The 17,665-nt window shown below is 40.4% G+C and overlaps 1 protein-coding gene across 3 annotated transcripts in view; it reads left to right on the top strand.

The window, feature by feature from the left end:
• Positions 1–17,063, top strand: part of Pign (phosphatidylinositol glycan anchor biosynthesis class N) — a 133,327-nt gene extending 116,264 nt beyond the window's left edge. For all 3 annotated transcript variants that reach the window (XM_038349342.2, XM_038349341.1, XM_038349344.1), the window contains one exon: positions 16,719–17,063. In XM_038349342.2, coding sequence (XP_038205270.1) covers positions 16,719–16,842 — 124 coding nt within the window. In that variant the 3' untranslated portion in view covers positions 16,843–17,063. The remainder of the gene's footprint in view (positions 1–16,718) is intronic.
• Positions 17,064–17,665: the final 602 nt, after the last annotated feature.

The raw sequence follows: 17,665 nt of genomic DNA, 5'->3' as shown, positions 1-17,665 counted from the left end.
GCCTTAATCCCAGCACTCAGGAGGCAGAGGCAGGCAGATCTCTGTGAGTTTAAGGCTATCCTGGTTAGGACAGCAAGAGCTGTTACACAGAGAGATACTATCTGGGGGGGGGGGGTTATTCCAAGAACTGAGTTGTTCTTGGAATATATTTTCTTTTTTATTACTTTTTATTTTTATTGAGCTCTACATTTTTCTCTGCTACCCTCCCTACCTTTCTCCTCCCCTTCAACCCTCTCCCAAGGTCCCCCTGCTCCCAATTTACTCAGGAGATCTTGTCTTTTTCTACTTCCCATGTAGATTAGATCTATATATGTCTCTCTTAGGTTTTCATTATTGTCTAGAGTCTCTGGTATTGTGATTTGTGGGCTGGTTTTCTTTGCTTTATGTTTAAAAACCACTTATGAGTGAGTTCATGTGATAATTGTCTTTCTGTGTCTGGGTTACCTCACTCAAAATGTTTTCTAGCTCCATCCATTTTCCTGCAAAATTCAAGATGGTGTTATTTTTTTTCTGCTGTGTAATACTCCATTGTGTAAATGTACCACATCTTTCTTATCCATTCTTCCATCGAGGGGCATTTAGGTTGTTTCCAGGTTCTGGCTATGACAAAAAAAAATGCTGCTTATGAACATAGTTGAGCACATGTCCTTGTGGCACTATTGAAAATCCTTTAGATATATACCCAAAAGTAGTATTACTGGGTCTTGAAAAAGGTTGTTTCCTAATTTTCTAAGAAATCGCCACACTGACATCCAAAGGGGCTACACCAGCTTGCATTCCCACCAGCAATACAGGAGTGTTCCTTTTTCCCCACATCCTCCCCAGCATAAGCTGTCATCAGTGTTTTTGATCTTGGCCATTCTTACAGGTGTAAGATGGAATCTCAGAGTTGTTTTGATTTGTATTTCTCTGATGACTAAGGATGTTGAGCATTTCCTTAAGTGTCTTTCAGCCATTTTAGATTTCTCTGTTGAGAGTTTTCTGCTTATCCTGTACTCCATTTTTTATTGGATTATGTGTTGTTTTGATGAGCAATTTCTTGAATTCTTTGTATATTTTGGAGATCAGACCTCTGTCTGATGTGGAGTTAGTGAAGATCTTTTTCCATTCTGTAGGCTGTCATTTTTGTCTTGTTGACCATGTCCTTTGCTTTACAGCTTCAAGAGGTCCCATTTATTAACTGTTTCTCTCAGTGTCTGTGCTGCTGGGGTTATATTTAGGAAGTGGTCTCCTGTGCCAATGCATTCAAGTGTACTTCCCACTTTCTCTTCTATAAGGTTTAATATATTTTAGCACATTAAATACAGAGTGATTGGTCTCATGACATTTTCATAGTGTACATTTTGATCATATTCACACCCCCATTGCCCTCTCTTAGCCCCTGCATTCCCACTTAAGAGAGAATATATTTAAAGTTATGATCCATATATATTTGGAGTGAGGCGAACAAAGTCAGAATCAGTTTGGTTGAGCTGAAGTTGGTTATCTGATAATGGTGTTCATTTGTTTTTTTTTTCTTATGCACACTATTGTTATACCACATTAAAATACAAATGACAACTGTAATATTTATTGGAAGGAAAACTCATAGTCCTGTTCAATCACCTTTGACTATCTAAAATTTGATCATCATAAAATAATCTGCATTCTTAGAGTGACTATCAAATCATATTCAAACAATGATTCATAACATTTCTTGCCCTAGTACCTCTAAAAGATGTGACCAACCTTTGTTGCTCATCACCTTCACAGAAAAGAATGCAATCAAGCTTTTATCCTTCATTTGGTGGGTTGAAAAGACTATAAGGCAAATCCTGGATGCTGTTCTACCACATACACTTCTTCTGTACAACACACACACACACACACACACACACACACACACACACACCTGCACAATAGCTGATTTCAATGTCATCATTGTGGTAGAGAGAGACTGGAAATGGCTGAAATGATTTGAAGTTGATGTTTACAGTTCTCTCCTACGATGTGGATGCCAAGAATGAAACTCCGGTTGTCAGACTCAGTGGCAAGTATCTTTATCTGCTGAGCCAGATCCCCAGCCCCCAGTTCACATATATATTTAAAACTTCTGTTGAAATTGAGTCTTTGACAGTGACACATCTCTGAAATCACAATAAACAGGAAAGTCATGTGGTCAACCTGTGCTGAATAGAGAGCTCTAGGCAACTCGGCCCACATAATTAGATCCTGTTTTAGGCAATCAGAAGGATGAAAATCACATTTTTAACCCATTGGGTGATATGTAAGTATGTTATTTCCAAGTGTTAAGAGATTTTTTCATACTTGGTTTGATTGTGTTCTGTTGGTAGTCTGTGTCGTGCAGTATGATCCAGAAAAGGTCACTCCAGAGGTAATCCAAGCTCTAGGGCGGCAGGGAGAAACAATCTCAATGAACTGAGCCTCCAACAGCCATGCAAAGGTGTATTTGTTGATTGTTACACAGAAGTTGTTTGGGGATAAAACAAGTTCCTCATGCCAAAGACCTGATCTAATCTATATGTTTTCTAAAGGGAACCATCACACCCCTACAACCTTAGTTCTTAATGTGTACTATTTGTAGTACCCAAAAGTGCAAGACACTCCAGATGTGCCAAGACTTTTTGTGACCAAAGTCATGCAGATACTATAAAGCTCCTTCATAGAAACAACTGTAGATAAGATAAAGATAAGAATCATTGTCTTCTACAGTTATTTCTTCACAACCAAATAACTTTTAGAAAGCAACTGTTCTGCTGTGAGAATTCTGAAGTTTACCCTCTCTACAGTGAAAACAACTATTTCATTCTAATGTTTACCCTAGATACAATGATTCTACTAATTTATCCTCCTCAGTATTGGTTAGAGAAATCATCTGTATGATTTCGGTTCTTACAAACTTGCTACAGTTGGTGTTATGACAGGATATGGTGTATCTAGCAGGTATGACTATTACAGACAACCACATTCTGCTGTTCGTGAGAGTGGAGTTCAGTTGATAGATGTTTCTGTCGTGCCACTCCCACAGCTGTTCCATCCCAAAGGAAAACACTCAAAGGTCTACATTAATTATGAACGGGTAGGCCTATTAGCTCAAGCTTCTTATTAACTATTACATCTTAAATTAGCTCATAATTCTTATCGTGTGGCTTGGTACATTTTATCAGTGAGGCAAGGCATTCTTCTCTTGCTTCCTCTGTGTCTGGGTGATGATTGCAGTCTGACCTTTCCAGAATTCTCCTGTTCTGGTAGCCCTGCCTATACTTTCTGCCTGGCTACTGACCAGTCAGAATTTTATTAAACCAGTACAACTTACAAAACATTACTGGGTATAAGACCATTGTTTTTTATTGTTCTAGCTAGGACCTCAAGAACTATATTGAATAGATACGGAGAGAGTGGACAACCTGTCTTGTTCCTGATTTCAGTGGAATCACTGGGAGTTTCTCTCCATTTAGTTTGATGTTGGCTTTTGGCTTGCTGTATATTGCCTTTATTATGTTTAGGTTTGTTCCTTGTATCCCTGCTCTCCCCAAGACCTTTATCATGAAGGGATGTTGTATTTTGTCAAAAGCTTTTTCAGTAGCTAATGAGATGATCATGTAGTTTTTATTTTTAAGTTTGTTTATATAGTGGATTATGTTGACAGATTTTCATATGTTGAACCATCCCTGCATCTGTGGGATGAAGCTGATTTGATCATGGTAGATGATGGTTCTGATGTGTTCTTGGATTCGATTTGACAGTATTTTATTTAGTATTTTTGCATCAATGTTCATGAATGAGCTTGGTCTATAATTCTCTTTCTTAGTAATGTCTTTCTATGGTTTGGGTATCAGGGTAATTGTAGCCTCATAAAAAGAGTTTGGCAATGTTTCTTCTGTTTCTATGGTGCAGAATTATTTGAGGAGTTTTGGTATTAGTTCTTCTTTTAAAGTCTTGTAGCATTCTGCACTGAAACCATCTGGTCCTGGGCTTTTTTTTTTGGGGGGGGGGGGACCTTTGATGACTGTATTTCTTCAGCAGTTATAGGACTGTTTAATTTGCTTATCTGATCTTGATTTAATTTTGGTAAGTGATATTTATCAAAAAGTTGCCCATTTCCTTCAAGTTTTCCAATTTTGTGGACTACAGGTTTTCAAAATATGACCTGATGATCCTCTGTATTTCCTCCATGTCTGTTTTTATATCCCCTTTTCATTTCTGATTTTATTAATTTGGATATTCTCTCTCTGCCTTTTGCTTAGTTTGGATAAAGGTTTGTCTATTTTGTTGATTTTCTCAAAGAACCAACTCTTTGTCTCATTGATTCAACTTGTATTGTTTTCTTTGTTTCTATTTTGTTGATTTTAGCTCTCACTTTGATTATTTCCTGCCGTCTAGTTCTCTTAGGTGAGTTTGCTTCTTTTTGTTCTAAAGTTTTCAAATGTTCTGTTAATTCACTAGTATGGGATTTTTCCAGCTTCTTTATGTAGGCATTTAGTGCTATGAACTTCCCTCTTAACACTGCTTTTATTGTGTCCCATAAATTTGGGTATGTTGTATTGTCATTTTCATTGAATCTTAGGAAGTCTTTAGTTTTTCCGTTTATTTCTTCCTTGACCCATTGATGATTCAGGTGAACATTGTTTAATTTCCATGTGTTTGTGGGTTTTCTGGAATTAGTATTGCTGTTGACTTCTAGTTTTAAACCATGGTGATCTGATAAGGTACGTTGGGTTATTCCAATTTTTTTGTATTTGTTGAGGTTTGTTTTGTTACCAAGTATGTGGTCAATTTTAGAGAAGGTTCCATGAGGTGCTGAGAAGAAGGTATATTCTTTTCTGTTTGGATGGAATATTCTGTAGATGTCTGTTAAGTCCTTTTCAGTCATAACATCTGTTAGTTCTCTTATTTTTCTGTTTATTTTTTGTCTGACTGACCTGTCCAGTGGTGAGAGATTGAAGTCTCCCACTGTTAGTGTGTGGGGTTTAATGTATGATTTATGCTTTAGAAGTGTTTCTTTTACATGTGAGTATTTCCTTGTATTTGGGGTATAGATGTTCATTATTGAGATTTCTTCTTGATGGATTTTTTCCTGTGACTAATATGAAATGACCTTCTTTGTGTCTTTTGACTGATTTTTATCTTGAAGTCTATTTTGTTAGATATTAGGATAGCTACACCCGCTTGTTCTAGGTCCATTTGTTTGGTATATTTTTTTTACCAACCCTTTACTCTGAGATGATGTCTGTTTTTGAGGTTGAGACATGTTTCTTGTATGTGGAAGAAGGATGGATTCTGTTTTTGTATCCAATCTGTTAGCCTGTGCCTTTTTATGGGTGAGTTGAGTCCATTTACATTAAGGGATATTTATGACCAGTGATTGCTATCTCTTGTTAATTTAGTTTTCATTGTTAGTGATGTTAATTTGTGTGTTTTTCCCTTCTTTGAGATTTGCTGCTATGAGACCATCAATTGTCTGTGTTTTTGTTGGTATAGCCAACTTCCTTGGGTTGGAGTTTTCCTTCTAGTATTTTCTGTAGGGCTGCATTTGTGGCTAGGTATTGGTGAAATGTAGTTTTGTCATGGAATATCTTATTTTGTCCTTCTATGGTGATTGAAAGTTTTGCTGGGTATAGTAGTCTGGGCTGGCATTTGTGGTCTCTTAATATCTGCATAATGCTTGACCAGATTAGCCGAAACAATCCTTTGCAATAAAAGAACTTCTGGAGGCATCAAAATCCCTAACTTCAAACTCTACTACAGAGCTACAGTACCAAAAACAGCCTGGTATTAGCATAAGAACAGACAGGAGGATCAATGGAACCAAATAGAAGACCCGGATATTAATCCACACACCTTCGAACACCTGATTTTTAACAAAGAAACAAAAAATATCAAATGGAAAAAAACATATTCAACAAATGGTGTTGGCATAACTGGATATCAACATGTAGAAGAATGAAAATAGACCCATATCTATACCATGCACAAAACTTAATTTCAAATGGATCAAAGACCTCATCATAAAGCCAACCACACTGAACCTTATAAAAGAGTAAGTTGGAAGTACACTTGAACACATTGACACAGGAGACCACTTCCTAAATATAACCCCAGCAGCACAGACACTGAGAAACAACTAATAAATGGGACCCCCCTGAAACTGAAAAGCTTTTGTAAAGCAGAGGACACGGTCAACAAGACAAAAACAACAGCCTACAGAATGGAAAAAGATCTTCAACCCCACATCAGTCAGAGGTCTGATCTCCAAAATATACAAAGAACTCAAGAAATTGCTCATCAAAACAACACATAATCCAATATAAAAAAAAATGGGGTACAGACCTAAACAGAGAACTCTCAACAGAGGAATCTAAAATCACTGAAAGACACTAAAGGAAATGCTCAACATCCTTAGTCATCAGAGAAATACAAATCAAAACAACTCTGAGATTCTACCTTACACTTGTAAGAATGACCAAGATCAAAAACACTGATGACAACTTATGCTGGGGAGGTTGTGGGGAAAAGGGAACACTTCTGCATTGCTGGTGAGAATGCAAGCTGGTACAGCCCCTTTGCATGTCAGTGTGGCGATTTCTCAGAAAATTAGGAAACAACCTTCCTCAAGACCCAGTAATACCACTTTTGGGTATATATCCAAAAAATGCTCAATAGTGCCACAAGGACATGTGCTCAACTATGTTCATAAGCAGCATTTTTTGTCATAGCCAGAACCTGGAAACAACCTAAATGCCCCCCCCCACATCGAAGAATGGATGAGAAAGATGTGGTACATTTACACAATGGAGTACTACACAGCAGAAAAAAAGACATTTTAAATTTTGCAGGAAAATGAATGGAGCTAGAAACATTATTTTGAGTAACGTACCCCAGACACAGAAAGACAGTTATCACATGAACTCACTCATAAGTGGTTTTTAAACATAAAGCAAAGAAAAACAGCCCACAAACCACAATCCCAGAGAACTTAGGCAACAGTGATGACACTAAGAGAGACTTACATAGATCTAATCTACATGGGAAATAGAAAAAAGACAAGATCTCCTGAGTAAATTGGGAGCATGGGGACCTTGGTGGAGGGTTGAATGAGGGAGAGGAGAGGCAGAAAGGGATCAGAGAAAAATGTAGAGCTCAATAAAAATCAATTAAAACAAAAAGACCATTGTATCACAGAGTTCCATAATTAACTGTAAGATGCTGTTTGTCGAGGTGTTGTTGACTTCTGTATCCTTGTTGACTACAGTGTGCTATCCCTGCAAATACTGAGAAAATGGTGTCTTTGTTCCCTGGTGTTAATATAGCCATTCTTTTGTTAGTGTTTACATGATATACAGCTTGGGCACTCCTAATTTTCAGATCAAGAATGCTCCAAAATCTAAACATTTTGAGCACTAGCATCATGGAAAATTCCACATCTGGCAGCATAGATTTTGATTGCAATCAAAACAGGCACACTGAAAATACTGTGGAAAAGTTATCTCCAGGCTGTGTGTATATACAGCAAGTAAATTTTGTGCTAAGAATTAGATCCTTTCCTTAAGATAGCTCATTTTGTTTATACAAGGTACACGGCCTGTATCCTTTCTATCTTGCTACTTTTCTCCTGCCTTTATCATTGTAATTGCAGTGTCTTATGAATAGCATGTTTTAGTAAGTTCATATTGCCTCTCTCAACTATATATTTAGATTATCTTTAATTTGATTAACAACAGCTATGGCTTTAGTTTGTGTTATTTTTTTGCTGCTGTTCTGTCCTGTGTTTTATTTGAACATTTTCTACTATTCCGTTTATATTGGACACATATTTAGCCCATTTATATTGGACACATATTTAGCACATATTTAGCTTCTGCCATCAACTCAACACAGCTGGGACAAAGGATCCTCAGTTGAGGAACTGTGTCCATTGAATTGGCCTGAGGGCACGCTATTGGGGTAGTTTAATTGCTAGTTTGTATAGGAAGTACAGCCAACTGTGGGCGGTGCCTTCTGTAGGTGGGTAGACTTGGGTTTGGTAAGAAAGCTGAGCAAGCCAGTAAGCAGCATTTCTTCATTGCTCTGATCTAGTACCTGCCCCTTGATGATGGACTTAAGTTTTTAGCTGAAATAAACCCTTTTGTCCTTGGGTTGGTTTTGGTCAGCTAACTAGTCAGGGTTCTCTAGAAGAATAGCACCAGTAAGATGAATACATATGTCCATCCGTTAAGGCAGTCAAGACAATTCTTGATCAAGGCTCCTTGCTCAGGTGATTCTGACCTGTGACTGATTGACATTAACATCAACTATAATGGTCACAGTAATGGAGGAGCAAACTAGGACCACAAGCCTAGTGTATTTATTCATACTTGTGCCTACCAAGGTCATCCTTCACAGTTACAGCTCATTACTTGTTCATTTTCATTACATCTGCAGCGCCTCCTTCAGACATCCTTTTAGTGTAGGTCTGAGGCCTTACATTCTTCCTTTCATTTGTTTATTTTTGCCTTTTGTCACTTGAGGCTATCTAAATTTTCTTTCCATCAAGAGAAATGGTTATTTTCATTGAATTTTAGGTGTGTTTTCTTTCTTCCCAACATCATTTGATAATGGTATGCCTGTCTGACTTCTAAGTTTTCTGATGAGGTGTGCTTTTATTCAAACAGTTTTTCTCTTACTGACAAGGTGTTATTTCTCTCAGCTGCTTTCAAATTCTGTTTGTTTCCAAACGTTTACTGTGAGTCTGTATAAATTTCTTTGAGTTTATACTGCATCAAGTTGGCTCACTTCTGAAGTCTATTAGATAAATAAATGTCTTTGGCAAGCAGCAGAACTTCGCAGCTACTTTTCCTATGAGTATTTTGTTTCTTTCTCTTCTTTTCCCTGCTGCAACTCCAAAGACATAAATGTTAGATCTTGTATCATAGTTTTCTGGTCTTTGAGGAATGCTCTTTCTTGTGTGTGTATGTTCAAAGTGAGTTTATACTTTCTATATCTTTTATCCTTATGTTTGCTGTTGTTTGTTTGTTTTGCTTTTTTTTTACTTCCTCTTCAGTCCCACTATTGAACCCATCTGTTCAGTTTCTATGTTGGATAGTTTTTCTTTTGGGTCTAAAATTTTAATCAGTTCTTTATGGCTTCCTTTCTGAGAATATCTCTTTCCAGGCCCTTCCTAGAATCCTTGAGCTGCGCCTCCTTCCCCTTTCAGACTGCTCTGACACCACGGGGTTGAGAGGCACAGGGAGGATGAGTAGCATTGAGTGCCCATTACAAACTGGTGAGACTAGAAGTGTAGGTATCCAGCTTTCCCTTTGCTGGGACAGATAGGTGTGTGGCTTCCAGTTTTCATGTAGTACCTGAGAAAGCAGAATGGTTAGTATACAATTGTTGTCTCTCTTCCCTGGCTGCCTTTTACCTTGTGTGTCCCTTTGACTAGAGAAAGGTCTTGCTAAGCTGATTTTTTTTAATATGGGGGAGTTTTGCCTGTGCCTGTTGCATCTCTTCTCCCTGATTCTTTCTTACAATTTAGGTTGGGTTCATTTGAGACAAATGAAATCCAGGAGCTCAGCTGTGGTCTTCAGTGGCTCCCAAGAACCTAAACCATTCTGCTGCTCCTTTCCTGACACTCAGAATTAACTTGTGCTCACTTGTATATTATGTCCAGAGTTTTTAGTCTTATTTAGCAGAGGGAATGGGAAAGTGTTATGGTTTAAATAAAACACTGCAGTTCCTAGAGGGGCACCGTGGCAGGCCACGAGGGCCAGCAGGTCCCTGCCAGGGAGCTGCACAGTGGGTGTGAGATAGACATGGATAGGCATGACATGCAGGGGAAAGGAGAAGGGGGAAAGAATATAGAGAGAAGGGGAGAGAGGGAGGGAGGGAGAGAGGGAGGGAGGGAGAAATAGAGAAATAGAGAAATAGAGAAATAGAGGAGAGGAGAGACAGGAGAGGAGCCAGGGCAACAGCTACCTCTTTGGGGGAGAGACAGAGAGGAAAGAATTTCAAGCTGGAAATGGAAGGAAGATCTGCTTGCCTCGAAGGATGGGGGAGGGAGTGGGCGGGGCTTGTCTCTTAAGGGGACAGAACAGACCATTATAATAAAAATAATATTTTTTATAATATAAAGGTGGGAGGTTAGGCACAACAGGTTAAAGGAATCGGGATGGTGGATTCTAAAGACTGCTTCCTGTTTATTTGTGGGCATCATCTTAGCGGGGAGTACTTGAGAAAGCTGGGTGCTAGTCACATCCTGGGGTAGCTGAGGTTTTTTTTGCTCCTGTCCAGTGTTTGTGGTCTGGAAATGACTGGTGTCTCTTACACTTGTTTAAGGTATTGGCAGAACAGAGGACAAAGTTAAGTTTAGGAAAAACATTTTTTAGGACCAGGGAATTGAGAAGGGTGTATCTGACTGTTTTAAGGTGGACCCCTTTGACTCCCTGGAACTCATAAGAATTTTGGGGGTTGTGAAAACATAAGTTTTAAACAGCAGCATATTTATACCAAAATTACTGACAGATATTTTTTGCATAATGAAAAGTATGTTTAAGACTATGAAAGGCAGTATGAGAGAGAATATCTTATTAAAATTTGTTTGGTGGGGCTGTCCTTTTAAATGGCAAAACCTTTCAGCTGTCAGACTGCATCAGAATCTTTGAGAAGGATAAAATTGTACTTGAGTTATTGATTAAAAAATGACAAGTAACTTACTTGGCCGGCACCTAGAGCTACTCCTCAGGGTCCTCCATAGTCGCTGAGAGTCATATTTGTGTTTTGCTGTTTAGCACAGGGCCTGCCAGGCTCCAGAAGATCCTATCGGCTAAGAAATCTGTAGGAAGACAAGCCTACCTTGACCTGAGCAGCTAGGCTGTCGATTCCAGCAATTCTGTGCACATCTGGAGATCTTCAGTTTAGAAGAAAGGCAGTTTGCCCAGTCATCAGTGCTTGGCAGTTTAAACGATTTGCAGATGGATGTTTTTTGTGCCCATTTGTCTTCTGTCTTCTTGGGAGGAAGTAGAGTGCTGCTGCTAGGAGCCAACCTGCCTCTTTTTGTTATAAAAAGTCTTAATAATTAAATATTTAAATGCTATATTCTCCAGATCTCTGAGCAATTGAGGGCTGTTTATCAGGTATAACTACAGTATAGAATCTGCCTGGAGAGCTGGGTCCAAGCTTGAATGTGCTGGCTCTCAACAGGAAAACCAGGGTTGAATTAAGAGACTTAAAAGTATATACCAATTTAAAACATGAGACATATTGCTTTGTAGTCTGGAATGAGATACAATGAATAGACAGTTATAACATTTACAGTAAACACGGGTGTGTTTAGGTCACATGGATGCACACATGCGCACATACACACACAGACACACACAGAGTGAACAGGAATTGGGTAAAGTGGATGCTTTGGTGGGCCCTACCAAAGGCATGCCACTGGACAAAACACATATGCAAGAGTCCCCAACAGGGAACCAAGCAGGGTTTCTCAGTAAAGATGGCGGGACTTGGTCACCTGACCTGGCTCTCAGTTAAGGTGGTAGTAAAATCATCTGACCTCAGTCAAAATGGCGGTAGTCACGTGTTCTATGGAAATAGCCATTATTTTTTGAGCCACGGGAGTTTTAAACATAATAACAAGAGAGACCTAGAGGTGGGATCTGACCCTTTGCCAAGCTGCCGCACCACAAGCTGCGCTGGCAAGCAAAGACGGGACTTGAAAACAGCTGCCTTGCAGATCCTACTATTCTTGCCAGTTTCTGTGCGACCAGCTGTAACGGTGGCAGGGGTAGTTTGAGGAAAAGCAGAGCCAGTGGGACACCGGCAGAGCGTTTACAGGTGGGTAGGTGATAGTTTGAGGGTTTATATTCTATAGCTGAAAACGTGAAAACCCACAAAAACAGCGAATGAACACCACAAGGCCTATAGGAAAACGTCTTTTATCTACAGGCAGGGTGTGGATGAAGTCTGACTGGCTCCAGGTCCGGGTGACTCAGAAGCCAAAGGCTAGAGGCCACTCTGAGCCGTCTCTCCCAGCGGGGACCACTTATGAGTGGTCCAAAAGAAAAGAAAAGAAAGAGGAGAAAGAAAAATTCGAGGGAACCCAGGCTCCAAATAAAATGCACCACACAGTGTGTGCAGTGCTAGCGTGGGAGGACTGACTCTGGGTCGTCCAATCACATTTTTAGCTAAACAACCAGAGATAACCCAGGGTTCCACGTGTCCTCAGCTGGCCCACCTGCAGGCGGGAGAGAACATGGAGAGAGCCTGGCCAAGTCACGAGCACCAAATGTTACAGTTTAAATAAAATGCTGCGGTTCCCTGAGAGAGGCGCGGCAGGTCACAAGGACCAGCGGGTCTCAGGCAGGGAGCCGCCCAGTGGGTGAGAAACAGAGAGGGATAGGCATGCCATGCATAGTGTGGTTAGAAATTTATTTAGTTATGAAGGGGAAAGGGGGAAAGAGCAGAGAGAGAGGGAGGGAGAGAGACAGAGAGGGAGAGAGGAAGAGGGGAGTTGGAGAGGAGAGGAGCCACAGCAGCAGTTACCTCTTTGGGAGAGAAAGAAAAAAGAAGAAAAGAAAGAAGCTCAGGCTGGAAATAAAAGGAGAATCTCCTTGCCTTGGGGAATGGGGGAAGGTGTGGGTGGGGCTTGTCTCTTAAAGGGACAGGACAGACCATTACAGAAAGTAAATCAGCTCTATCTCTGGAAGGGTTTGCTAGGGTTTTGTTTTGTTTTGTTTTTCTTTTTTTAATGTTTCTGATTTCTTGTTAGTTTATTTTCCCAGTATCTCTACCATGATAAACTTTAGTTACCTTGTTTTGTAAGACTTTATAGTAAGACTAGTCAATCAGTCACCAGATGCTGTATAACAAAACTAACGTGGTTCACTTAATTTTAGTCAAATTTAGTAAAAATGATCTTGTATTTTGCTATGAGTTTTTCAAAAGTATTACCTTAAAAATTACTATCAAAATTCTTATTCCCAGTGTATCTTAATGATGATAATAGTCTTGGAGTAGTTATTTTTTTTAAAGTAATATAATTGTTAATGATTTCACTAATAGTAGGTAAGAGCTATATTTATTTCAGGTTATAATAGAAAGACGTAATCAGAGAAGTTTTAGTATATAAAATTTTCAGCGTAATGTCCCATTATCTTATTTCTATAATGAAAATAGATGTTTAAATTCTTCTATAGAGTAGATACTGTTAGCAGTTAAGGATCTGGTTTTGTTTTCTTTCTTTGGTCAGCAGTCTACCGTGGAACAGGCTGTGTGTCTAAGGCTGTAATCCTTGTTGTTGCATTAGTCAGTTCGAGTTCTTTATTTTCCCTATTAAATTAACTTTGCAATAAGATCAACCTAGAAAGGACTGTAGATAAGAACTTCTGACAGTGTCTTTCCAGAGCAAACCTTCACAGACTGTAGCACTCTCCAGCTATAGGTTCCTACTTAAACACTGTAACATTGCCACAAGAGAAAGTCTGCACCAAGTGAAAGGCTCTTCCTTCCTGGCCCTGTGGGACCTTGCCTTACAGCAGGCTAAAGCTAAATTAATGCCAGCAGCTTAAGGTCTGGAAGCCTGCTTGTCTGTGGGCTGCTGTTACTGGGAGAGTGGCAAAGAGATCTTCCAGGCATCATATCTACTTACCTTTGTCTCTTCATTCCTACTGTTCATCCCACCGATGGAGAATAAGACAACTACCACAGTTTAAAGCCAAATTTGAAGCAAACTTTAAATATGGCCAGGTGGATGGGTTCTATCCAGGTCCATACCCAGTTTCCCAAGAAATGGCCCAGAATCAAGTATTGCAAGGGCTTAAGAAGGAAAACCCATAATTCATTGCCTTTTCCATCAGGTCCAGTCAAGGGCAAGCGTATATCCTGACATATTTTCTACCTCTGTACTTCCTGCCCATGCCCACATGTGATCAAACACTTTCAGGTGCAAATGGGTCAAATAAACTTGTTTAGGGGAGTGAAAACACAGGGCTTATTATCTCCCATAGGCAATAGCCTCCACATTTCAGGAACTATCTGTTATTGGGACTTGCAAATCAGAGGAGGCATTTTTGTCTCATGAATCTCTAAGGCACAGTAGTTAAAACTTAAGATGTAACTTTGACTCTCTCACTGCGTCAGTGGCCTGTTTATCCCCTCCCATCAACTACCTTCTCTGATACTAAGGTTTATTGCTGATGCTGACCTCCACCTATGGGCAGCTTCCAGGGCTTTCCTGACTGCTTAGAGAAAATGATGGCCTCACTTCACCATGCTACCCTGGTGTTAGATATGCCATTCTTTTCCCCTTCTCTGATGAAGAATGTAAAACATGCAAGGCTGTTGTTAAAGTTAAGTAGTTAACTGTAACTCTAGGTATTGAAAGCGGGTCAGTTTCCGTGTTTACAGATTAGTTTGGGCGGTGCTGTAGTCACTGTGGGAAGACCCTGCTTTACATGCTTCTCAGGTTCCTTTCCACACGTCTGACTTGATCATCAAACCATGTGCTGTATGGACTACATTCTTTTGTGTTTAAATAGAAAAATTTGGATTACTAGTTGAATCATTTGCAGTTTCATCTATAACACTCACCTTTTTTTTAAAAAAAAAAAAAAAAAAAAAGCCAGGCATGGTGGCATTCATACCTGTAATCCCAGAACTAAGGAAGTGGAAACAGGAAAAATTGTAGAGCTTGTTCAGCCAGCCTAGGTGTATTGGGAGTCCTAGGTTCTGTGAGAGAGAATGTCAATCAATCAATCAATCATCAATCAGATGGTGGTTTGTGAGGAACAATACTGAAACTGACTTCTGGCCACTGCATTCATGTACACACACACCAAAGCAGGGGCAGGATTGAGTATTTGCTACTGCTAATGCATTAAGATTGAATAATTTTAGTTGAATCTGTTAATCTTCTGTCTTTTGCCAAAAGTCTGGGAGATGGTGTCTTCGATTGTGAGATTCATAGAGGGATGAATTCTTTTTACATCAATGAATTTAGCTTCTAACAACATTTTTTCTTTCTTAGTGACTGGGAATTTTGCCACAGCACTGCGAACATGAGGAGTCTATGGATAAAATAGCCCAAATATTGTAGGCAGAAAATGAGTTTGTAAAGCATGAAATCAGTTTCTTGGGTGGCAAAGCATGAACACTAGTTATAATGGTAAAAATAAACTCTGTGGTTCCCCGCGTGGCCCCTGGGCCACAAGGGGCACTGGATTGCAGGCAGGGAGCCATGTGGCAGGTGAGAGACTTCAGTGGGGCAGCCAGTCCCATGAGGAGCTGCAGCCTTGGCGGGTGAGAGACAGGAGGATATGCACGCCTACGAGTGAGGTTGGATATCTACTTAGTGGGTTATGGAAAGGAAGGAAAGGGGGAAGGGGAGAAGGGAGAAGAGCAGAGAGAAGCAGAGAGAGAGAGAGAGAGAGAGAGAGAGAGAGAGAGAGAGAGAGAGAACCATAGAGAGAGGGAAGGGGAGAGGAGTGGGGAGAAGGGAGAGAGGCAGAAGCTGCCTCTTTGGGAGAGAGAGAGATGGAAAGGAGGAGACTCGGGCTACAAGCAGGAAGGAAGGAAGATCTTCCTTCCTCAGCCGATGGGGGGAGTGGGCAGGGCTTGTCTCAAAGGGACAGGACAGACCATTACACTAGTGATGTTTCAAAGGTCTTTTTTATAATGTCCTGTATTTGCCAACACCTCCAAGTGTTGTGTTCTCCCCAATTTCAGTAGAAGAATTATGTTATTAGGGTTTTAAAATAATATATAAGTAATACATTTTAATTTATTGCCAGTATAACACATATATTATTCATACATTTCTAGTTAACTAACTCTTGTTTTTTATGGTATTATCTGTTTTGAATGCGGGCAAGGGCAGTGCATGCACTTGTGGAAGCCTGAGGTCAACACAGGGTATCTTCCTCTATTGCTCTCCACTTGAGTCTTTGAGGCAAAGTCTCCTCTTGAAACTAGGTGAATGAAAAAAGAGAAATAAAAAAGGAAGGCCATGACTGCTCCTAGTTCTGCCTGAGGAGGAGGGTTACTGTAGATAAAAGAGAAAGCATAGCCAGAGGCAGAGGTCTGAGAGAGCCCAGAGTGAACCTAGCCATGATCAATTCATGTGAGAGAAAGGGGACAGACAGCCAAGGGATCAGGAAAGTAAAGGACAGACAAAAAGGCCAGGTAATCAAAATGTCTGGATTATATAGGGAAGAGCCTCTGGGGGAAGGACAGCCCAACCCCTGTGTTGGAGAGTTCAGTGTAGAAGGTGGAGTATACCAGCCATGCCCTGTAATAGTTGGGAGGAATGCTGGGAAAATCTGGTGGCCAAGTTCACTTTGATATGTTGAAATGGAACCCCAGTTAGCCATTTATTCTGGGTTTGAGAGCTAACACTGAGGTTTTTCAATTAGCTGGACTGGCTGGCCTGCAGCAACCTGGGGTCCTCTGGTCTTCACCCCCAGCATGGGAATGGCAGATATGTGCTGGCATGTCTGGCTTTTTACATGTGTGCTTTTTACATGTGTGCTGGGAATCTGAACTCAGGTCCTCATGTTAGCTTGGGAAGCACGTAGTCCACTGAGCCACCTCCCTGACTCCTGGTGTCTGCTTTTTAAATCATTGGCACCTTTTATAATTCTATGCATTTTTTGTAATCCTCTGCTTTGTACACCCATTTAAAATTTTCTCAGAAATTGTAGGGATCTTGTGCTTTTCTCATAAGTTTTCTCCTTTTGCAGCATCAGCCACTATGTGATTGTCATGTCCATGACCATCTTTCTGGTATTTCTTAATGGCCTGGCACAATTGCTCACAACAAAGAAACTCCAACTGTATGGCAAATCCAAAAGGCATCTCCTGTGATGTTAGTAAAGCCATCAGTCAACATCTGCATCCTGGTTCTCCTTAAAGAAAAATCCCACCAAGGAGTCAAGAAGATGGATATCGGACCAGAGAGATGGCTCAGTGGGTAAAAGTACTTGTTGCACAAGGCTGACAACGTGAGCTTGATCCTGGGAATCCATGGTGGAAGGAGAAAAGAGCTCCCAGAAGTTGTCCTTTGGTCTCATGTGCATGCTATGTCTCTCTCTCTCTCTCTCTCTCTCTCTCTCTCTCTCACACACACACACACACACACACTCACACACTCACACACACACACACACACACACACACACACACACTGCATTTATAAAAGATGGATACTAATGCATATTCCCCTTTAGAGACTGTTTCACCTGGAACTCTGGATTGACAGTTAGTCTAACATAATGGAGCTTCCTTTTTCTTTCTGTTAACACATAGAATAACAGGTTTCTTATGGCATTGCCAAGAAGCTTCTTTTCTCTCTGGCTTTTGCAGGGTTGAAATAATGATTGTATCTTAGAACAGTGTAAAGCATCCTTCGTTTTCTTTTTTTTTCTCATGTTATCTGGCAGCTTTTTTGCAGTAATGTTTGAGAGCACCTGCCACCCTTTGCTTCTTATGGTGCAACTTCACGGACACCCAAGGGAGCTCGTGCCCCTGTGGGGATGGCACTGACACTCTCCAAAGTCATCACAGTGGAGGGACTGAATGGAAATCACCTGATAGAAAATAGACAGCTGTCAGCCTTAGCACTGGGCTGCTTTTGTGGGAGCTCTGACTGCCCAAACATGTGCTAATAAGACAGGTGGGGCTGCAGTCT

The sequence above is a fragment of the Arvicola amphibius genome, chromosome 12 (assembly GCF_903992535.2).
Source record: "Arvicola amphibius chromosome 12, mArvAmp1.2, whole genome shotgun sequence".
NCBI classification, from domain to species: Eukaryota; Metazoa; Chordata; class Mammalia; order Rodentia; family Cricetidae; genus Arvicola; species Arvicola amphibius.
Note: the sequence above shows the minus strand (reverse complement) of the source record. Positions and strands in the feature narration are given on the sequence as shown.